A 23,786-nucleotide genomic window follows, 5' to 3' on the forward strand; every position below is an offset into this window, starting at 1 on the left:
ACGATTAGATTTTTAATGCAACCAAAGCTAGCTAGGAAAGAAGAGAGTGAGGCTCTGACCATAGGAAAGATTGTAATTAATCTTGTTTATGTTGTGTGGTTTGCACGATATAAGAGGAACAATATTGATCAATACATCTGAGATCAAGATTGAATGATAAATCAACCCCAGAAAGAGTCATTGTTCGTTCAAAGTTCGTTGAATTAGGTCGGCCAAGTAGGTTGATCGGATTGGAAATCCACTGCGGAAGGAGTCATATCAATTTCTTGGATACAGTAAAACCCAACGGCATTGTCATCTTAGGGGTTGTGCCTTATGAAGCTCGCTTTGATAATCGATTGTCAATAGAGTCATAAATTTGATTCGATTACAGACCTCGCCAGACAGTACAGGCGTTGCCAACATATTGAACGCATATCTCTTAATAACCTACATGTGCCAGTAACGTTTGCGATAAGCCTCGTTTGCTGTGCTAAGAGCTCAGGAGTTCTTCGTCAGTCATTTGTTGCAAGTCCTGCTCTTGTTACTCCGTCAAAAAAGACCAACAAAAAGCCGCCGATTTGATCATTTGCTTAGTAACACACCACTAAGAAGAATTTATTTACCTTGAACTAGCCTTATTACCTAGAGACACTGTTTTCGAATATCATCGTATATTCCGAAATGGAAATTGGTTCACATTGGCCTTTGGACTGTTCCCGAGTTCTCGTAAATCTTAAAACGTTACCCCATTTCACACGAAACATCGGGAATAAAACAAAACAGAAAAATGCAGCTTGCGGCTGCACGAACAAAACAAAGCTTAAACAACAAGAAAATTTAAGGATACTTTCGCGTTGATAATTAGAATAGAAAGTAAAATAATTCTTTAAAAGAAAAGGAAGAACTGAAAACAGGGAAGGTAAACTAGCTGACCTACACTTATACCGATTGTAGATATGCACAAAATGGGAGATGTGCAGTAACGCTCTACTTAATCACGCTCGTCGGAACTGCTGGCCGCACTGTTTGCGGCACTCGCATTCGGTACCAAATCGAACGCCATCTGCATCTTGACGCTATCCTTCTTCTTGCCCCGATACGTAAGACTGTTGGCACGTGGCTTACGGCGCATAAAGTGTCGCTCGACCCACTTCAGCATGGTCAGCACAGAGTCGGTAGATGGTAGACGTCTTTCGGCGGAAGTTTTGATGATTTGCGAGTTTGTCACACGGAACGTTGCCGCCATACCTTTGAGAGCCTGTTATTATGGTGGTAGAATAAGATAATTAGATATTATTAGATATTATAGATATAGATAAAATTAGATAAGATATTAGAGGAGCAGAATAAGATATTAGAGGTTTTGCGATCTCCAAGCCTCAAACGAAAATTAGCAAAAAAAAAAAAAGAGTGCTCCCTACCATCATGGCGTCCTCATCCGTCATATCGTCACCAGCGTAGATGATCTTGATTCGCTCACTCCAATCCACACCGAACGCCGTCCGGAGGATGTATATCGAGGCACGACCCTTGTTCCACTGTACCGGCGGCTTGGCCTCAATTGCACAGTGTGCTTCCGCAGCACGGAATCCGAACTGGATGATGAGTTTCGTGGCCTTTTCCACCATGGCGGGACGAAGCTCGGCAGGAGTTTCACGATAGTGATACGTCAGAAGCGGTCCCTTGTTCTCAACCCATGCGCCGTCACCGCACACCTGAAGCGAAAATGCGCACAAAATCAGTCATTCTTTGAGTAGGCTCTAAAAACTGGTCTTCACAACTTACTGAATCTTGAAGCGACTTGAGCAGTCCACTGACTTTATCCTCGTACTCGATAGGCATCGGATGTACGAATTTACTTCCATCAGGATGCAGAATTTCCAATCCATGATTACCCGCATACGTAATGCCTTCGATGCCAACCATCTGCTTGACGTTTTCCACATTACGTCCCGAGATAATGGCGATATAAACATCCGAATGATTCGACAACCGTTGTAGAACATTTTTCGTCTCCGGAGGCAGTGTGGCCAGATCAGGATGAGGAGCAATCGGGGCTAGAGTACCATCGTAGTCCAATAGAAGGGCGAGTTTGTGGTTGTAACCGATGTAACTGTGGGCGTAATATAAGGGAAGGTTCATGAAAACTCTTGGCCCAAAAAAACGAACGAGATACTTACTTGAGCAGATAGTCATCGAAGTCATCCACAGTGACGGGTTGCATCGTAGTGGTACCAATGTCGTCCTCTTCCAGCGAACCCATTGCCTTCAGGAACTGTCTCATCCAGCTGTTTACATCGTTTTGCATCTCACGGCGCCTCATACGCGACATACGCAGCGTACGCTCATCCTCCGGCATCGTTAAGGCTCGATGGATCACCTCAGCTGCCGCATCCAGCTCGTACGGATTACAAAGTAGGGCTTCGTGCATAGTTTCGCCTGCACCGGCAAATGGTGACACGATCAGCACTCCCGGTGGCTCATTGATCTGACAGGCAACAAATTCCTTCGCTACCAGATTCATACCATCGCGCAATGGCGTGACTAAACATACGGAGGCTTCACGGTAGAAGGCGGCCAATTCCTCCTGTCCGACACATCCGTAAATGTAACGAATCGGAGACCAGTTTGCCGTCGTGAAGCGTCCATTTATCCGTCCGACAAGTTGGTCCATCTCTTCCTTTAATTCTTGATACTCTTTAACGTCCGTACGGGATGGAACGGAAATCTGCAACAGACTGACATTTTCCCGATGCTCTGGATGCTTTTCCAGCAAGACTTCGAATGCCTTCAGTCGATTCACCAAACCTTTCGTGTAATCCAGTCGATCAACGCCGAGAATGATCTTCTGATTGGTGTTGATCACCTTGCGCGCCGAGTGTGCCAACTCCACAAACCGATCGAACGGAATTCCGATCGGTAGAGGACGCACACGTACCGAACGACCACCATGTTCCACCAGCAAGTTCTTACGATCCACACGACAGCCAAGATTTCGCTGACAGCAGTCAACAAAGTTGAGACAGTAGTCGCGAATGTGAAATCCGATCATGTCACAGGCCAGCATACCCTGCAGAATTTCATCCGACCAAGGATACAGTCGGAAGATATCCCACGGTGGGAAAGGAATGTGCAAGAAGAATGCTATCTGGTACGGGAGGTTTTTTTCATCCGCCGCTTCACGGATCCAGTTGGCCGCCAGCATAAGATGGTAATCATGGATCCAGATCAGAGGCACACCAGGGTGCGTGTTGTTGTTGACGGCTTTCTCCAACGCTTCGATCGTACGGGCAGCAAACTCCTTGTTAACCTCATAGTACGATTTCCAGTGATCGGCACAGAACGTTGCCCGCCCTGGCATCGAATGAAACAGTGGCCAGAACGTGCCATTGCAGCAACCATTGTAGTAACTATCGAACAGCTTCGGTTCCACGTTCACCGAGACGACCTGCTCCGACAGTAGCCCAGCGGTTGGTGTGTGATCGGACGGGTCCGACTCCGGGATGGGTTCTTTCGCATCGTTTAGAGTGATGCCGGACCAACCGACCCACAGTCCCTTGCCCTTGATCACGACCGGCGCAACTGCTGTGACTAATCCGCCGGCACTGTTGGAAAAGTACAAGGTAAAGCAAGGAACCATGATTGTAAAGATAGAACGATTCGTCGTCGGGTGGTAAACAGCGGACAGCGGAAATGTGATGATAATAATGGACAGCACGCGCGTGCCTATCGCTATCACACGCTGGCAGGATGACACTCCTCACTCTCGGGAGTCATCTAACCTCAACTAATCCTCTGCCGAGTAGTAGTGGTCTAGCGCCAGTAGTGCACAGTAAACAAGAGAACCCTTGACCGATACGATGACGACGTCGTCAAAGTCATTCGTAATTGTTGATTCCTGATCCACAAGGGCAGGAGGTTGGTGGTGGTTACCTCACCGCGAAAGGTACACTCTTCCTGTGCTTCCCTCCCGTTCGCTATCCCACCCGAAGGTCTTTCCCCCAGTGGTGGATTACGGCCACCCGTAGCCCTCAATGTCGCACTATACCGACCGCGCCGACTGATAAGAAGCGCGCACAGGAAGCGAAGCCATGTTTATTGAGAAGCGTTTACTAGCGGATTCTCGAAACCCTCCTGCGCGTCCAATCACGTGAAGAACTCATGGTGTAAGTTTATTTCATTCTTCTTTTTACCGATGAAAGAATACGTTGCCTCCGATATTGAGATACTCTGTTTCCTCAATATCGGAGAGTCCGGTGTTCAAATGAAACCGTTGCTATAGCAGTCGACCACGCTTGAGCTCTCAATTGATTACAATCGCGGCACTCATTGCGCCCGAAGTCATCTCATATAACCCTTGCCATTTTTTTCATTTAACCCCTTATTAGTACTCTGTAGGGGGTACGCTTGTGCAAGCATAAAGCAAAACAAGTACTACATGTCATCCACGCGGAACTAAACGTGAGCCCCGGAGATTGTGATAAGCGCTATCACTGTTCGAGACAATCGAGCAGAGCAACGAAGGTAATACAAAGGCAATCGATGACAGCCATTAATCGTTCGGTATAATTGAAGTGACTTTAATTTAATCTTGTATCGCTGTCTTATTTCTGTCAATAAAATGATAAGTGGAGTACGTCGCACTGGCTGGGGTTCGCTAGTACTACCTGGTACCGGTTATCTTATCGGTACGGATTAAAAATAAATTTCCCACAAATGGATGGCCGTGTGTCCTCCGTTACTTGATGCGGGAGGAGGTACAGTGATCGTTTAGTAGACGCTGTGGAGCAGATACTACAGAGACAAGAGGCTTATTTTTCGGGTAAATTTGATAAAATGAAGATAATCTTCAAAACATTGAGAGGACTACTGAGAGCATTTTGATGACTCCTATCAAAAGGTTTAATAACCTTCGATTCAATCATTTAATTTTATAAAATTCAACGTCTCAATTTACTGTTAAGAACATCTTCAAACAAATTGGTAGATCAAAGAATGTAACTAAGCACAAACTTGGCAAATGTTAAGTCAGGTAAAATTCCACAGACGTATTTGAATAGCTCACTTCTTCCAATCGCCCCATAAAGAACTGATGACGTTACGTCCGCGCACCGTCTGCCAAAGGTCAGCCCACAGTGACACACTTTTGATTACCAGACACCGCAAAAGCTCAGTAATGTGGGAAAGGGCAGCACCGAATCAGAGTACAAAAACAAAACAAAAACTGTACACCAAAATAAAACAAAACAAAAAATACAGACGCACTGTAAACAAATTCTCGGTAGGGTCATTTGCGCAAGCAGCGCGCTACGAAAGTGTCTTTAATCGGGTACCCGGACCTCACTTAGTAGCACAGTTCTTCATAGCAAGAATTCTAAATTCGGCTTATCTCAGACGGTGAAGAATATTTTCAACAGCTCACTAGGACAGGGTCTGCGAAGTGATGACGCGAAAGGAGGTGTCGTAATTATGATGAACGGGGTTCTCTAGAACGGGGTCAGAAATAGAAAAGAAGGGATTGTAATCCTACCTCGCATGACGACTAAGCTTTCCTGTCTTGGGGTCTCGTTTGAGCACGAACGGTAACCGGTTGGATACCACGATCAGGCTGCTCTTGGTTTGTGCCTCCTGTGGTCCGGTGATGGTAATTTCGCAACTTGCCGACATCCTGATCACTTTGAAGGATTATTCGCTCCGAACAAGAAAAAGGATCACCTGCACCACTAATCACTGCTTAGGATCTTCTCGGATCTCTTCACTTGAGTAGTGGTTCGGTATTTTGCTCATAACACTTTTTTCACACAACGCACCACACCTACAGCTCGGAAGAATTGTTTGAGAAACACTGGATTCTTCGCCTGTACGATACACGATCGCGCGTAGTATTTTTAAGTACACACAACGTTCCCACAGAACACTAAGCAGCTTTCCTGCAACACCTGCCTTCAATTGTGACACCAGCTCTACTACTGGCTTGGTCTGGGCGGCAGAGTACCGCGCGAGAAGTTGTGGCCCTTGTTCACCGTGCAGTTGAGATTCAACTGATCCCGGACCACTGTCTGCTGCCAGCTGATAAAGGACACTCTACAACGTTTGGGTGGTGATGCGTCGAGGGAGCGGATGCGAATCGTGACGGAGGGTTGGTTCCAGAAAGCGCGCGGGCACAACAATAACAACATCTTTGCAATGGCACCAATACATGGTCACAGGCCTGGCTTGCTGCAGTGTACGGATCATCCGTCGCCCGCGATCCGCAGTCGTTGATACACGAAGGCGTGTGCTTGTTTGCTGGGACCCCGATGATGGCCGTTCAGGTCTCTCTGTGTGCGTTTTGTTTAATCACAACAAATCGAGCCCTGTTTGACTACTTCGGTACTACATGTGTTGCCCAAAATGCCACCAAGAAATCGACCACTCATGCCTCGTGCCTCGGTCCGGTACGTACCGAGAGAGGGCGTATCTCGCTTGTGGATGGGCTCCGGGGCACTTTCCAACCGTAGCCCCACAATCCTCTCATCCGTACTATAGACCATACGATGGCATGGTGCTTATCAGCAGCTCAGAGATTCGATAGGAGCAGCACTCATCCGGATTGGTGGCTGTTATTGTTTATTTCAGGGCCGTATAAACCGTGAATTAGTGGCGTATCTGGTGTGGTGTGTTTGTGTGTGTCTACCTGGCGTGTAAAAGTGCAACCGTCGAGTACCACTTGAGAAATCGCTCGCCCTCAAGATGCGGCCGAGCAACCGAAAAAAAGGGTCTTCCATTAATGATCATCTGAATCGATTACACGAAATCGCTTGCCGCTCTTCTAGCAGCAGTGAATGAACAATATGATGAGCTTCAGACCAAGATAAGCCTGAGCACAGATGGGCACGATTTTGCGCACTTTGTCCCGGTCATTTGCCGCATTCTCGGCCAGCCAGAACTTCCCTGGACAAGTATGAAGCAGATGACGTACTGCGTGCACACACACGCACACCGGTCAAATCTGGTACAAAGCGGGGTGTGGTTCTGGTCCCCAATACATGGAATGTTCAGCACTGACTTTAGAACGTGGCAAAGAACTTTACACAGCCACCAAGGGTGGGGGGCAGGACCTGGGTGTGAGGTGAGGTTATCGGCGCTAAGGAACTAGGACACAGTATTACTGGATGCGCAGCAGGAAAGAGGGCCAATCCGGTTGGTTCTACTGCTCGGTTGACCGCAATTATCAAACTGATGACGGATTGGATGAGGTTTTTTTTTCTTCGCGGTGTTTGCTTCTTAGGAATATTTTAGTCTTACGAAACGCATGCAGGAGTGGCCTTCACCCTTCAAGAACATTGAACTACTTATTTTCGGGGTCGTAAAAACGTTCGATGTAGGGATGCTGTTGAAGAAGTTGAAGAGTCGGCACTGAGTTGGAGGCAGAATCAAGTAGAGATTTTAATGCTCGACGGTGGAGGCCTTTAAAATCAAATATCTACTCGTGTTTAGAGGAGCTCTGTTAGCGCGATTGATGGCCCTTAATCGGTGTATTTAGTCTGGGGAATTGTTGTATGCACCCAGCCATTAACACGCGTGCCCCATCCAATCAGGAAGACAATTCTTCCAACCAATCAAGATGATGATCCCGGAATACATCAATGTTTGCACTCGTTGCTTCCAAAACATAGGCGCAGATCTCGCTGATAGTTGGACTATGTTTGATGGAATGGACACCACAACTAACGAACGACGACGGCTAGGGCTGCATGTTGTGAGTTGCACTCTGGCTCTGTTTTGTTCACTGTACTGGGGCTCACTGTTAAAACACGCTAACGACATCCTTGCACGCGGTTGACGTAATGTCGTGATCGGAGAGGCGTCGATTACCAACAAGCATCGTATAGTTTGTAAACTCAAGTAAGCACACGAGCGAATGGGTGTTTTGTGTTAAGAACCATTTGCTTGCTTTTTTTTTTGTTTGATTTTCCTTTATTAGATCATCCATTTGTGTGAGTTTTCTGTGTATGCTTAGTGTAATCTTAATCTCAAAAACCGATCCAGTTATATTTCCAGTAATGATTTAAAACCATTCCTAATAGCACTTTGCATTTTTTGTGTGTTTATAATCGCACCGCTCTCACTCTAGCTATCGCTTCCTTATCGTCGCATCTGTAAATAGTGCTCTAATACTGCCTTCCACGCACCTTGGATGCTGTGGGCATATCGCAGGCAAGCAAACATAACATAATCCCTCGCTATGATTATCGCTTCCTTGTACCGTCCGCTGCGTATCCATTCTACAACTGTCAATAGTTCGTTCCAACATCATCTTCAGGCTCGCTAAATCCTATCCGATTAAATCAACCGTTTTTCCCCCAACAAACTGTTTCGGAACTGTAAAAGTCCATAGGCTCTACCCTGGTAACACATTTCAGGTGTTGCCTCACTATCTCTTGTACAACCGCCAGCGGTTAGAATATGGCTTTGGTTTTCTGGTATTCTCTTTCTCTCTCGTTCCTTGACTAATTTCGAGCACTACTACCAGTAGTTGTTATCAAAAATGTGTGTTTCTAATGCCCTGTCCCCAACTGCTGGTCTACTTCTGGTCTATTATTATTATAATTATTATTATTGGTTCTACTCTGCTATAACAGTTGCTCGTTGTTTTACATCCCAAAAAACCAAAATATGTCTGCTCCTTAATCGAAACATTCTCATCTCGCTTGAGATTCGGAGGCTTTTTTCAATGTCAATGTAGTTGCTCGTTTAGGTGAACAGCAATGCTCCATATTTCCAGCTGGCATTCGGTGGAATTCTGTCTCCAGTATCTCCTGTACAATAAAGTTGGGAAATCAAAAGTCTCGTCTCCTGTCCGGAACTACTGTAAGTTGTTGTGCTTCCGAGAACAGCCACCGAGACCGAGCTAGTATCTAAAGGTAAAGAATTTCCCATAAAAAATCCTGTCCAGCTATTCACTACGTTTTGGGGTAAGATTTGGTATGTTTTGTATTTCCCTGGATCGCTGTAGTAGTTGTTGTGGTTGGTGCGTCTGTCACCTGCTTCGTTCCCTTGGATTTGATTGGTTTGAACGATCGGCTTATTTGTTAGTAAAAGCCGTCTTAAAGCAAAGTTCTGATATATCCTGCTGGGTACGGAGGAAATTTTCTAACACTTAATCTCTCACACTGTAGTAAGATCACGATTTAAAAAAGCGTTCTGTTAGATCTCTTGCCTATTTATCTCACTGTATCGGCTCTTCGTAGTGAAGAGCATGAAGAATTCTGTTTTGCAATAGTGATGTAGAATGTAGAACTAACAAACAAACATGTTATTAAGAGCAACCTGTGTGCGTGTTCACCATTTTACTGCTCGTCTGCTTTTCGACTGCTGTGGGTCGATCTTTTGCGGAATGGATTTTGGAGGTGCCCACCCCAATCGTTTTTCCCCCCTAATGAGTGGGGTATTTTTTTCCTTCAATTGTAAAAATCACAATACATTGCCTCCCGAAACCCCGACTGACCTACTAGCTGCCATCCATCATTCGAGCGACGCTCGGGGAAACCTACTCTGCAAGGTGAGATGCCTGAGAGTACGAGAGTTAAAATAGTGTGTTTTTCGTTTGATGAGTTAGGAGAGATTAGTTCACACAGACACACACGATCGTGATGATGTACGTGAGTGCTCTTTTTGTTGGTTAGGACTTGTTCCTCTGTGGTTTTTCTTTCGTTTGGATTAGTATAATCGGCATCATTATTTCCTTCTGAAGCGCTGCCCACACTCGAGTCAATAGTACAACCGGTCACGCTTCAGCTCATTGTCCAGATCGGCCAGCTGCTGCAGGAAGCCCTCGTTCGGACGTATGTCCCGATGCATCCGCACGGTGCGAATCGCTTCGGCGGCGGTCATCTTACGAGCGATCATTAGGTACGCTAGGACACAGGTTGCCGATCGGGACATGCCCATCATGCAGTGGACCAGCACTTTACCTGCGTATGGTGGAGAAAGAGTTCGCGTTAGAATCTTCTGGAGAGGAGAAAAAATGTCTAGATGCTTACCTCCACTGTTGATGCCATTCTCGATAAACTTGGAGGCGATGTAAAAGTACCGGCTGATGTCTGTCGTCGGCTGGTCAATCATCGGAAAGCCCATATATCTAAAAGTACACCTTCAATAGTGAGTGATGGTAGCAATACTGTGCACTCTGCCACACTACTAGCCAACGGTTCATTTGCAGGTGTTCATTTTGGTTTAATCTCCCTTGGGTCCTTCGGAAATCAGTTTTGGTGACCAATTTCTTCCGGATCTCCAGGAGAAGGGTATATACCGAGGTGAGTGCGAGAGTTTTCAGTTGGTGCTAATTTTGCCTATCAATTGCAGTGGGGGGGAATGTTCGCTATTTTCGCAACGAATCCAAGCTTACCTGATCCCGGACATATCCCGGTAGTAGCTGTGCCCTGTGTCAACCTGCCCGAAACGGGTACCTTCCGCCGTGTTTAGCACGTGTGTGACACCGATCAACCGTAAATACTGTTTGTTCTTCGCTGAGTTTCTGTAACGAAGACGAACAATTTCGTATTGTAAGTAATTGTGGACATGTGAAAATGTGCCAGACTTCAATTGCTCAAAACATACGCATCACCAATGTACAGCCGGGGGTAAACTTCATCACAGTCAACGTCATATAATGCACATTCGGAACGGCGAAGGCCCAGCATGGGCCGGCACGGTGTGACCGAGTAGTGAAGGATCCGCTGCAGCTGCCGACCGGTCGTTTGTTCGGCCATTTTATCGTTATTACGATAGTGTGTCAGATACTGTAAAGAGGGCAAGAAAAGGGTGGTAAATTAGATACCTCGCTTCGAAAGAATGCACGGGAAGCTCTAATTAAATGTCATAAAGCTTGAAAGCGAACACATCATCAACAGCAGCAGGTTGCGTGTCGCATGGTTCACAAATCAGTTCCCACCAAAAACCTCACGCCCGAGATTCGTGATACCCACACATATTCTCCCACGGCCCGGTGCGACACGAGTGAGTCATCCAAATGGCCAAATGGTGGCGCGTGGGGCTGGCCAGTACGATTTACTCGAGCGATAAGCCACGCGTTGATGGCACGCGTGCCGAGCGTAGTATCACGCCGCAAGCAGGAAGGAAGGCACAATTATCGATTAGTACCACTCCTCCATCCGCGATTTCCTGTGGACTTTTCCACCCACTGGAGCCAGTAGATTCTTTTTACGTTCGAAGCCTCTCTAGTGTCTTTTGTAAAGCGCCGATTGTTCTTATAGCGCACTGCTGTCCATATTGGCACTTCATAAATCGCTGATAAAGCCATTGAATTATGTATGTTATAGTTTTATACTTTATTTACAGTGCACAGTGTCTACATCCGTGTTTCCTGGGATGTACGATGAGGAAAAGCACAACCAGGGCAGCAACCGGGCACGTGGCATCGCCAGTTCAATGAGCATCCGGCAAGTGGAAGCATCCAACCATACTAATCCCTACATCAAACATAACCCACACACAAACACACACGATCCAGTGTGAGTTCGATTCTTTTCCATCGATAAACATGACAAAACTAATCCATTACCATGATGGATGCAGCTCGCCCTCGAACAGACAGCTGCTTGCAGGGGATTTTTGGGGCACGGTTCGGTCGTCCCCTTTCCCCGATGGTACTTGAATAACAATGAAGGATTCACAAAGGATCACCGCCCGACGAACCAAACCGACACCCGTGGAAGGGAATATGCATTGTCTCAGCGTGTGACGGTCGCGTTTGATGTTGTGCGTGCGTGTGTTTTTTTATAGATAAAATATTCAAATCGCGAGACATCGATTTGTTGCTTGGGAGAACAATTACATTAAATGGACCGATTTACCGATCGTGTAGGACGTTCCAGTTTGATAAAGCGTAGGGATGTAATGGGACCGTGGAATGCAATATTGAAGTTCGTATAATTTAAAGTTAAAAGTTTGCAAAATTCTATTGCATTGGGACACGAATATATCTAATGAACTTTTTGTTTAATACAATTTGTAAACATAAACATCTTCAAGACCTACTATTATATATTGACAGAGACTTATATTATGACGTAGCTAGACTACTTAGCAGCTTTAATAACTACTCTACTCAAACAAGATGTCGGTGTTCAATGCGACAGCAGCGACAATCTTCACATGGCAGGACAAGGGCTTTAATCCGATCAGGACCATTCCCTCATACCAAGAACTGACTATCCAACTTTATGATATCAATAAGTCTCATAAACCATTAGATGGCAGCCATGTCCTAGCAGGTCGTTTAGTCAAGAATAAGAAGAACTTTACTATGTCAAATAGAATTTTTCTCGTAACTTCAAATTTTAAAGATAGCTAGTAAGATTTTTAGCTTCAAACTATTATTTAAAAGGCTTATTAGCCTAAAGCCTCAACACTTTTGACACACCAAGAGTACTATTGGGTAAATTAGTACATAAATACAATTACTAAAAACTAAAATTTTGAGAACTAAAGCATTATCCTTCTGAAACTTTAACCTTCGTTGCCTTGAAAATGATTAACAAAACAGTCTCGTGCAATTAAGTTATTCACCTTCTTGATGGTTTTAGCCATTTTTATGTTCTGGATAAGAAACAAGCCCCTGGTAACAGTAGATATGAAAAAGTTTGACCGATTCGTAATAAAAACTATGCACAGAACACGCTGTCGAAGAGTTTCGATTTTCTGAAGTATACTTCTTCACTTATTGCACTTTTATTTTCGTTTTCCACAACTACAACCACTAAACTAGAGCACACGAACGACGACGATGATGATGGTGTTTCGATCAACCGTTTCCAAATAGATGCGAATCCTTATAGACTTTCCACCAAATTGAAGGATGTGAATTCGAAAATCTCTACCAACCACAACACGTCAACTCGCACTGAAGTCACGGAACGGAATGAGTACAACCGGTTGCCTAAGGTAAGGACCTAACCAGTCCCAGGTAGTAGTTGTACATTCCAAACGCCAACGATTCGTATTCAAATCGACAGTCGGGTTTTAGTGCTGTCACTTTTACTCCTTTTTGTGCTTCCGCTCCAGCCGAGCTTTTCCACAAGGCTGCCATCATCTGGAGGTAATTTTCATGTGTTTGTGTGTGTGGGATGAGGACGAAAACCCGTGGGTTTCTGAGTGTCCCTAGCTAATGAATAATACAACCAAAACCGACTCGGGTACACAGTTTGAGAGTTTGCATCATTCTTTACCCCCGAAAAAGGTGTACAAAGGAAGAGTTGTCACCTAGAGCTACTACCACTGCTACTACTCATGATATCTGTTTATCATCACGCTAGATTTCCGTTTTTCCTTTGTTGTGGAACGAAACCGGGTTCTCTGCCACGGGGAAAATAGATTTCCTTTTTTTTTTTTTTTGGTGAGGTCGTTGTACGGTACATCGAACCTACGGCCGTAATGACATTCCTCACAACGATATCACAAACTGAGGAGGGATGTTAATGTATCAAAACGTACCTTGCCGCAGGAGCTTTTACCGGTGATAAGCTTTAAGAATCATACACGAATACGCTTGTCAAATTTTCCTGTATAATGCAGATGTTTGCAAATCCCGTTTTATGAGTTTGGAGCACGGGTTCTCGTATCGTGAAGTATGCAAAATGGAAATGATGGGAAAATCGGATTCCGGTCAATGATTGAATTAAGGCACTCCTTGCCCACTCTTACAGGCCTTCTCTAGCAGTACCATTACTTTTCTGGATCACTGCCAAATAGGTGTTTCGTATCCTCAGGAAGGTATGAAGGGTGTGTAAATTTAGCTACGTCGAATTGATGATATGAATTATTCTTTATTCGGGCCAACTGGTTTAAAGTCCCCCAATGGATAGGATTTACTGGATAGCTTTTGAATGAATATAGTCTAGATCCAGAATTTAATGGCAACGGAGAACTATTTGCGCCTTGGCTAATTCATTTCGAAAGTGCAGACAGCACCGAAAATGGCGCCAACTTGACCAAAACCGAATCATCAGCCAGTACGTGAGGTTCATTCTCCAATTTCGACAGGACATACACTTCACGGAACTCGCCAAGCGGTACGTGACTTTCGACCTCAATGCTTTCGAGAAGTAATGCTACAGATTGTAATTTATTCAGCTTGTGACGGCGTATTCCGAGAGAATACGCTTCAAACTGTCCCCATCTAGTGCGAAGTATTTCTTTTTTTCGGCACAGCTTGTGTAGTAAATATTGTAGTACGGACAAGATGGTGTCCTTCGGGCGGTATTGAAGTGTCAGCCTTCAGAAGCGAGTGAAAATAGTTGTAGTATTGTAGTCAGGCAGGTCATCGATCGAAGTGTTTGTGCTGGATGTGGTGGCAAACGTTCGCTGATCTAGGTCCTTTGACGTGTTGGCAGTTGGATAAGCTCCCTAGTTCAAGGTCAGCATTAATTTCGTTGAATGGGAAAATCGGAGAAAAAAAAGCACTGCTGGGGCGTACAATGCGCAGTTCACAACAAAAAAGAAAGCATCAATTATATCCGTATCGTACACGAGTGTTACTTTGTACTATTATTGCTGTCAGCGTGCTGTCAACGTTGGGTTCCATTAGACGAAGTGTCCATTTTCGTGTTACCAGCAGCGTAATTGCTATATTGTAAAGAATTGATGTATTCTGTATGAGTGTGAAAAGCTTTTTTCTATCAGAAACATTGTTAGAACCGTTTGTAGAGCGACCACCAACTTCAAACTATTCAATTGTGTTGGATAGATAGCTTCGAATTCCAGCCCACAAAAAACAGAAGTTTATCAATAGTAATTAAACAGTTTGAAAAGCAATTTCGTGCCTACGCTTTATTCGACAACGAGTATGATTGGAGTTCTTCGGAGTTTACAAAAGACCTCACCAGGCACCACGCTTCCGCTAATCATTCCAATCTTTCTCTGTTGGCAAAACTTCCAATCACGGCTCGGGGACGACCATCCACAAAAGAGTTTCCCCTCGGAAAACTCGAAAACCGAGTTTGTTTGTTTGGTCTGCTTTATTCAAACCAACCTCAGTTAACTGGACGGTGTTTTATCGCAGTCATTTCCTTCACCGACCACCATGAGAAGGGGCAGTAAACCCGCAATTACAAAAGACCACTTCCATCGGTCTGCTTCCATAGAATAGGTAAAAGCGGAATTTGCATGTGTTGACTCGCCATCACTAAGCAAACAACATACGTTTTCCCGGCTTTTTCCTTCCTTCCGCTTTACACGCGTGCCCAGGAACGCATGGGACGCTCATAGTACCAAAGAATCACTACTACGACGTGGTGGAGACGCTCGCAAGGTCTCCCAACTCCTTTGTCCTTCGAACCGTCGATACCTGTGTGTATTCTGCTATTTCAAAACTGTGCCGTTAGTCCTTCACCTGACGAACCTCTCGGTAAGTGTAAGGCAAGTTGAAGGGGTTTAAGAGGGAGCGAAAAAAGAAAATGCGGGAAAATTATTAGGACAAGGCCACCCGGAAGTCCACTCTCACACAGAAAAACACTGGTGACGTCCGGGAGAGTGTGGGCAAATGAATTTGTTTGTTTCATTTTCCACGATGTTGTTGAGCTGCCCTGTCCTGAGGGCCTGAGGTATGATGTCGCGTGTAACGTAGCAACGATATGCGTTTGTGTGTGTGTGTGTGTGTGTGTGTGTGTGTGTGTGTGTGTGTGTGTGTGTGTGTGTGTGTGTGTGTGTGTGTGTGTGTGTGTGTGTGTGTGTGTGTGTGTGTGTTGTGGCGAGTGATTGCCCGGTGGGGTAAGTAAACAAACGTAACGTCACGTAACGCTTGCTTAGGGCGGGATTAAACGAGACTGAGTTTTTGCCCTTCTGAGGATAGAGGAGTTGAAATTTTTTTTCAATAGTATGACACAAATAATATCAGCAGTCCACAAGTGCATAACACTATTAAATTGTATTTACTTAACCTTCTATGATAAAAAATATCATGAATTAAATTTTTCCAATTTTCGTGGAATTGTTCATCTAAAACCATTACTATGCAGTTGAACAATTATGAACAATTTGATAAAGTTTATTGGAATTCCTTCCCAGTTAGTAAAACTTCGCTAAACGCTAAATATTTCAAATTCACATACTTTTCACGCATGCATCATTGAATAAAGCTTCTGAAAAACTGCACCATGCAAGGCAAAAACAGCAACGAATCAAAACGCAATATAGCGTGGCAGCACATGCTGCTCGCGTGTGGGCATTTGCTACCCTAATGGAGCAGCGTACCGGTTGACCGAGGCTGACAAATATTATTTCCTCGAAAAACACAACACCAGGAATGCTTCTCGCCTATTTTTCATTCCCTATTTTTTTTTTTTAATGTGTTGCATTCCTTTTTTTGGCATAGGTTCACCATTGCTTTGGTTTCTCGTGACCGGCGATGGGAGGATGCAAATAATAAATACCATTTATGGGAATAACCTGTGCACACGACGAGAAGAGTCGCGATTGATCAGGTTAGCGAGTGACGCACACCCTCGTGGGTGTTCTGTAAGCGTAAGCGTAAGCAAATTCCATCCATTTTAATACCCCTATCGATCGATGTACATACAACGAGATAAGCGCTTTTCAAGTGCATGTTTACTTAATCGTATATGGAATACACCGTTTCCTGGTAGATTCGCGAATTATGGCCACCCTAAACCTGCAGTGTGCTACAATCCAGAATACGCGCGAATCACACCCTCACGCGTAACCGGAAACTAATTAGAGTGACGTGTCATTCCGGTAGATATACACTGCGACTCCAAAGCGAATTGAACCCCTTCCCGGGAAGGTTTACTATAATTGGATTATAATTGATTACTGGGCCTTCACCGCGAAAGGAAACTGCCGAGCGGTTTGCGAACACGGGCACGTAAATTGTGTCATGAGTGGATCATGTAATTATTGATGTGCTGGTGGTTTATTATTATGCTACCGGGACGAGCTGAGTTGATCAGAAAATGAGAAAATGCACTCCTGCGAACTGCAATCGCAGAGGAGTCGCGCAGGGAAAACGCGCACAGTTTTATGACTCCGCCTGATGGATCAAAAACTTTAATCGTAAAATTGATCGCTTTTAGACTCATTGTGACGGAAAGATAATGAAATACCAAAAATAGGAAATAAAAATGAATGTCAACGGTAGGTTTGGGGTGAGTTCTTTGTTGGGAGCATTTCATCGTAACTACCAGACGCCAGAGCCCGATTGATGAGCTTTAAATCGAACTTCTGTAACGAGTCTTATCGAGAGTGGAGTGTTTTTTTTACCATCCAATAAGTCATAAGTCTTAGACCGTTGTTAAATCAATCATTCAGCACAACCGACCATTACGTTGAGATGATCTAGTTCAGACGATGCTCGATTTACCACTCGCCAGCTCATCTTCCATCCAGCATTCCAATGTCATGAACGTATGTGTCTGGGTGTTTTTTCGGCTAACTGTGGTGTGGTTTGGATTATATTTTAACCCACGACGCTTGGTGTTTTTACGGGTGAGAAGTATAAAAATAGTCCACTTCCAAGTGACCGTGCAAATGGTGCAAATGTGGCAAACTTCACGCGTGGAATGTGTTCTTTTCGGGGAGGAGAGAAGAAGCCGTCTGTGATGACATACATCCAACAAGAAACCGTGGAGCATAACGCGGACAAGGTGAGAGCGTGTGCTTGCTGTCTTAGCATGTGAATGCGTCTAATTCTACACACCACATGGATTAAAGATTAAGTTTCAAGGAAGCGATGGGGAGCTGTATGATGAACGATTTGACACCCCTGCTTGGTATTTGGTAGAGAAAATAAAGTGTGGTTTATTTATATTTTTTATTAACAATACGGCACTGGACCGTCATAATTAATTATAAATAAATAAATATATTTTTAATTTACTGTGGTTTATTATTAATATAAATAGAGAAATTCTTTCACGACTTTCTATTTGCTTGCAACCACTTGACCTTGTTCGGACTTTTTTAAGTAGATTATTTTTTCAAGATTCTTTTGAAGGCGGAAAATAATTGTTGAGAGTATAGTTTGGATTAATATTTATACATTTTGTTGTCTATGACTTAAGCATGAACGATTTCTGTTAGGAATATATTGTTAGGAATGGCAAAATGAAGGTTCAAAATTGCTCAAGCGACAACAATTGTAATCAATTACCATTTTCCCAATGTTTTTATTTCAATTTGAAAACGTGATAATGAATGAAACCAAAAATGAGAATAATCATAAAATTACCTGCGATCGCATCCACGACTGATGTTTATTTTTCAGCATAAAGAACCCTTGCATCATCATAAATCGCGCTCGATTGTGTTGATAATTGTGTTGGAGTAGATATAAGTAACGTAAACAGAAACGATTCCGATTCCAGGAAAGCAATGCGCAATCGCCTAATATTTCAGTATAAATTAATCAAGCAAAATTTGCCTTTTTGTTTTGTTTGTCTAACTGAATCCAAGACGTCAGCAAAAGGAATGGATTTGACAATGCAACAAGAATTTGTATAATTTGTTTCCGACACCAAATTTCAAACATTTATTTTGAAAATGAAGCTGCGTATCAGTTAAACTATTTATCATAAGCATAAGAATTGTTTTGGTAAAACTTTATCTTATTTTGTTTTAAATTGAAAACTAAATAGCCTCCAATTGCAGTTAACCATCATCAATTTACATGGCCCTTAAAGCCTAGAATGTTCTCACTAAAACCGTAACGATTCGTACAAGAATCATGCACAGCAAATAGCAAAACATTTACCATAACCAAACAGAACTTGCTGCACCACTTGACCGCAAAACTAATTGGCAAGAAGGGTGTACGACAAATTCCGCCTAATTGGATACAGTTATGAAAGTAAGTTCGCAGTCCAGCAACGTCCAGAAGGGAAGCAGAGAAAAACAAAAACACAAAAACAGCGAATGGAAAGCAAAATCATCCTTGAAATTCATTACACACCGGGTGCAAGCACACACAGCTGAAGCGGTTGTCCTCCGGTGGGAATAATTACGAACCATTTAGAATCCGTCTTCCGCTCGAACACGTTCAGGATTAGATGCTACAAGGGTGCGCGTGAGCCTCTCGCACGATTGTGTTTGTGCGGCTGCACGTCCTTTATTGCATTTCTAGTTCTAGTACGCCGGCGGGTAAAAAAAGTTTTTTCCTGGGCCTATCTTTGCCCGGGTACACAGATGTTTAAGCTGGGTAAAAGTTAAGCACTTGCTTTTTTTTTTACTTACTTTTCTCACGATTTTTCACTAAGGGACACGTGAAGCAAATGGGTGGAAGGAAATATTGATCCTCTTATTTCAAGCACAATCGCTGGATGCTTTATTGCGCGCCAGAAAATCGGAACCATTCCCGGGGCGCGCTCCGAGAAGGAAAAAAAAAACGTGTCCATTTTGAATCCTGGAAGCATCCCACGGTACCGGTACACCCAAATGGCTGAGTGAGGGAACAAATAAAGCGCCGAGGGAAATTAATGGATTTCAGGAAAATTAAACAACGGTGATAAATCCAATCTGGCATTCTTGGAGTGGAATGGGTGGAAGGGGAAGGGGCAAAACGCTCTTGGCATGATTTGTCACAATGCTGGCCGGCGTTAAAATCGCATCTGGATGCTCGTTTTGGGTGCGTATATTTCATTTTAACAGCTTTCCATGGAGGCGCCTGGTGGTTGTTAAAATTGTTGAGCTTTGTTTAGACATTTTCTTGTGCATCGGGGATTTTGAGCGTTTGGAAGAGAAAAAATTTTTGCGAAGAACATTCGCAACTTCTAAAGCCTTAAAATCACTCTTAAAGTAAATGATCAATAATTCATTTTTGAAAAATCACCCCAAATTTAGGGCCCGTTTGATTTGAATGTTTATCAACACAAAGTGGTCATTAAAATGCCGCTCCGCTGTATCGTTTGCGATTGGTAACAAGTGTTTATTTTAATTCTGACAAATGCTTTCGCTGCTTGCTTGCTTGCCTGGTTGACACACTTTATGTCGCTCCGTGTTGGCATCATCCCAACCATTCTTCTCATAAGCATCATCATCGCGCGGCCGGTGTTGTCTTCATGTCGTCAGGTTCAATTGAAAGCAATCCCATTCTTCTTCTCCCTTTCAATCCACTCCTACCTTTACCTGGTTTTGGTGTAACCGAACGATAAGAGGTGTACGGTTGCAATAATCACAATGGCACAACAACTCGCTTTGCTTATTTGCCAAATACTGAGTATACCACGAAAACGCAAGAACAAACCACTGTGCAATCCCTTTGCATCGCTTTCTTTTCTTCGGGGTGCGGGGTAGAACTGCTGTGCACACCGTCCAATAAAACGTGCTATTTTTGTGACCCCAAAATAACACCGACTATCGACGAGAGTATCTGTGCCGTAAATATAAACGTAACGTTCAGTTAATATTTATGATCTCGTTCAGCTGTAGTAAAGGATACATTTAGCTTTCGTCTGCATTCTTCTTTTCTTTGTTCGGTTCTTTGACCTCCTCCCCATCTTTCCGCCACCTTTTTTGTACTAGGAAGGTGTCTGTAGTAACCTTTGTGGGTGGGCATGTAATGCTGCTGCCCATAATCTGACACCGGGCGTGAGTAATATGTGCGAAAATGTACGTAACACTCATCTTGCTGCGATGGGTGAAACGATGACCGTGCCCTGAAGCAGTGGGAGCAAAAGTTTAGCCGACGGTCGGGGAGGATTTATGTGCAAAGTTAGCACGAGCGGGTGAGTGAAGTCGAACGGATACCGTCCGAACAGCTGGTTATTTGTCGTGTTATCAAAATTTCCTGCGACCAGGATGGCTTGGTGACTGCAGCTGGAGGCTAGATTATTTACGATTATATGAGATGAGGGGATGGATATATTTTTAAGCTAATGCGCTTGTGGTTTACAGTTGTTATTGTAGTGGCTTGTGATTGGTGTTGCGCATTTGAATATCCAGCTGTGTGATGGAGTGGAGTGTCATTGAAAGTGCTATAAATTAGAAGACACATTTTCTATAAATTACTACGTGTATTGCATCGTTTGTGTAAGTTAAAGGCTTTACGTTTGTCAATAAATACAGTAATGTAAGGCTTAAATTCAAGAATACGATCTTTTTGTTTCAAATTGCATTTTCATGTTCAAAAAAGTTAACAAAGACTGACTTATGAAATAAACAATTTTTTTTAAATTTTTGTTTCACTTTCAAATCAATAACTTTTTCTTCAAGAAACGAATAATTCTCAACAGTTGCCTGCATTCAGTCGTATTTCGCATGATTTTTCTGTATGATCATCAAGTTCTATAGCTTTCCTCACTCTCGAAACAGTTAAAATAATTGAATACTAATTTTGAAATACAAAACCCATGCAGAACAGCCAATCTAGAGCTCCTTCAACCACCTCAAATCAAAATATTCTCCCCAGAACATTAAATTGCATTTGAAATGCATTCTGAAAATAGAATTGTGCACATTAAAAAGCTAATTTCGCTGTATTATTAAATCCCCTTGATATCCCCCTAGCTGCATTTGACACAAAAACCACTTGCTCTTTAAAATGGCTTGTTGGACCTAGAAATAGCACCTCGACCACATGTCTCAGGTCCAACATCCTGTTTCGGCTTCAGGTACTTTACGAGTACGAGTCCATATGTCCGGTACGAAACGGTTGCATTACACTCAAATCTCCCATTGCAACATACAAAAAAAAAAAAACTTGCAGCTTTTTTCTGGCGCTTTGTGTGGTCCAATTTAGCCCTCAATCGTGGCATTCGCACGGTAAAGGTCTCTGCCGTGTTTTGCATTCGGTATGCTTAGCACGTGCGCGCACCTAACACGCCGAACGCCGTACCAAGACTCTGCAGTCTGTGAGTGTGTTTTTTTCTCACTCGCAAAGTTCAAACGCGTAAACCGCCAACCTGCACCGCACGCCAACGCCCAAGAAGTTCGGCCCAAGTGGGTACGCTTAGGGCGAACGCGTGGCGTCTAAAAATGGCATCGTCGTACGCGGGTTTAGCATATTTTTGCACAAACTCCATTCACGGTCACCGGTTCGGTCCGACGAAGGTAGTCCGGCACTGGGTTTGGGATTCCATTCCACCCAAAACCGGACAGGTTCTCCCAGATGAACCTGTCAAGTGGTACAGCTGTTGGACAACGTTTCCAAGCGTCGGGACAAGTTCTCCACGCATCGTCTACCGTGCGATGGGATTCACCAGCGGGTGCAGGTGATAATGGATATAATTAGATATTGTTAGCGAACTCCCAAAGAAGGCACGGATGTGTGGGTTGAAGATTTTTATAGAAGTACTGATGAATGAGATATAATGCGAGAAAGGAAAGCCAAGTTCCAAGAAAACAATATTTAAAAGCTTTTAAATTCTTTTAAGACTTAAAAAACATTAAACTTCAGTGAAAGCAGTGAAACTATAATACCGAAAACTCAAGCTAAAAGATATTCTATAAAAAAATCTCTTGTTAATTTAAGATAAACTTAGCTTCAGTTCATTATCTAATAGCACCAAATCATACACAACAAAAGATCTCTCATGATGCATTTAATTCCTTTCAATTGACTCATCCGCTATAATGACAAATGAGTCCACCCCAACGACAGCATCCATCCGTGTCGTCTAGTACTCGCTGTACATTGTCATCGCTACTATCGGGATAATCTATTTCCGGTGAGTTCAATTTATAGAGGTTGGGCCATCGACAAATCGACTGCATGTGTCACTACCGTTCGTCTGATTAGCCATTTAGTAGAGCAAATCTCCGGCAAGCAGCAGCAGCAGCAGCAGTGTAGCTGATTTGCAATCGTCTCCCCCACCGAACCGACAACAATAGTGGCCAATATCCAAAATGGGTCCTCCCCTGTACGGTACGTTACGGCGTCATTTGACCTGACCCGATCAATCGGGGTGGGTGCTTCAGGTTAAAGCTATGCTCATAACTATTGCACACGAGATCACCGAGATGAATCACAGACAACCGTGCACACGGTACCCTCACGGAGGGGGTTTTCTTTGTGTGCCGTACACTAAATCACCATTCCGGACTGTTAACGGAGATTGGGGAGGCAGCATGAAGAGTTACAGGATCGATTACGGGATAAATGATGGGATTAGGAGGCAGACAGAAGCAATTGTTTTGGCTTTGGAGTGCCAAAGCTGAGCCAGAATCGGGTTTCGCATAATCTAAGAAGCATTTAGTTTCATACAGCATCCAATTACAGAATAAATTACAGGAACTCTAAGGGCGATCATTGTGACACAAAAAGAAAAGCAGAAAGGTTTTTGACTGACTCTTTTTGACTTATAAATAAAATAAGATTTGGAAAGCATGTTTCAGTATAAAAAATTGCATAGTTTTATTCGTTTCAAATAAAACAAAAACATAGTAAAATCAACCTACTGCTGACAATACGGCACAAGCATACTTAAAGTAAACAAACCTGCTGTTTGACAGGTTTGATTATCATGTTTACTAACCACTTCAGAATTTTTAAAGAACAACGCCTAAAGGTAGGCAATTTTTGAAAGACAATAATCTTTGATTTTCTATCACATTTCATGGGATACCGAAGCTCAAAACACTAATTTATACTCTCAGAAAGTCTCCCAAATTTTACATTTCCATAAAGCTTGGTATTCTAAACGCAAACCATAATCACCAACGCATAAAGTATCAATCAACTTTCAACTGTAATAAAATGTGCATTAAATCCAGTTCACGATTAAACCTCACTTAACCTTAATAGTGCAAAACTGTGAGGGCCGGCGAGAACGGTCATGTGGGAAAACTTCCCC

General features: G+C 43.6%; 3 protein-coding genes across 7 annotated transcripts in view; 1 reads left to right on the forward strand and 2 right to left on the reverse strand.

The window, feature by feature from the left end:
• The window catches only part of LOC126564560 (probable cytochrome P450 6a14), a 282,624-nt gene that overhangs the window by 226,355 nt on the left and 32,483 nt on the right, over positions 1-23,786 (forward strand). The window lies entirely within an intron of this gene.
• Positions 941-5,667, reverse strand: LOC126564120 (uncharacterized). The gene is made up of 5 exons (XM_050221053.1): positions 5,513-5,667; positions 2,163-3,587; positions 1,768-2,095; positions 1,404-1,697; positions 941-1,240 (listed from the first exon to the last, which is right to left on the reverse strand). The coding sequence occupies exons 1-5, from the start codon at positions 5,647-5,649 to the stop codon at positions 974-976; spliced, it is 2,451 nt and encodes an 816-aa protein (XP_050077010.1). The 5' UTR covers positions 5,650-5,667; the 3' UTR covers positions 941-973.
• Positions 9,683-23,786, reverse strand: part of LOC126565385 (dual specificity protein phosphatase 3) — a 471,876-nt gene continuing 457,772 nt past the window's right edge. For 3 of the 5 annotated variants that reach the window (XM_050222555.1, XM_050222557.1, XM_050222558.1), the window contains exons 3-6: positions 10,585-10,766; positions 10,373-10,501; positions 10,008-10,117; positions 9,683-9,938 (exon numbers count right to left, since the gene is read on the reverse strand). In XM_050222555.1, the coding sequence (XP_050078512.1) occupies positions 9,736-9,938; positions 10,008-10,117; positions 10,373-10,501; positions 10,585-10,766 (624 nt within the window). In that variant the 3' untranslated portion in view covers positions 9,683-9,735. Of the gene's footprint in view, positions 9,939-10,007; positions 10,118-10,372; positions 10,502-10,584; positions 10,767-12,555; positions 12,597-23,786 lie in introns of those variants that run through there. The other 2 variants (XM_050222559.1, XM_050222554.1) reach the window with 2 other exon arrangements.

This window comes from Anopheles maculipalpis, chromosome 3RL, assembly GCF_943734695.1.
Source record: "Anopheles maculipalpis chromosome 3RL, idAnoMacuDA_375_x, whole genome shotgun sequence".
NCBI classification, from domain to species: Eukaryota; Metazoa; Arthropoda; class Insecta; order Diptera; family Culicidae; genus Anopheles; species Anopheles maculipalpis.

Excerpts from the sequence above, each read along its gene's own strand:
- LOC126564120 (XM_050221053.1), bottom strand. The coding sequence starts at position 5,649 with ATGTCGGCAAGTTGCGAAATTACCATCACCGGACCACAGGAGGCACAA. Across the intron at positions 1,698-1,767 it reads TCAAGTCGCTTCAAGATTCA|GTGTGCGGTGACGGCGCATG; the intron begins GTAAGTTGTGAA and ends TTTTCGCTTCAG. Across the intron at positions 1,241-1,403 it reads CGGATGAGGACGCCATGATG|GCTCTCAAAGGTATGGCGGC; the intron begins GTAGGGAGCACT and ends CCATAATAACAG.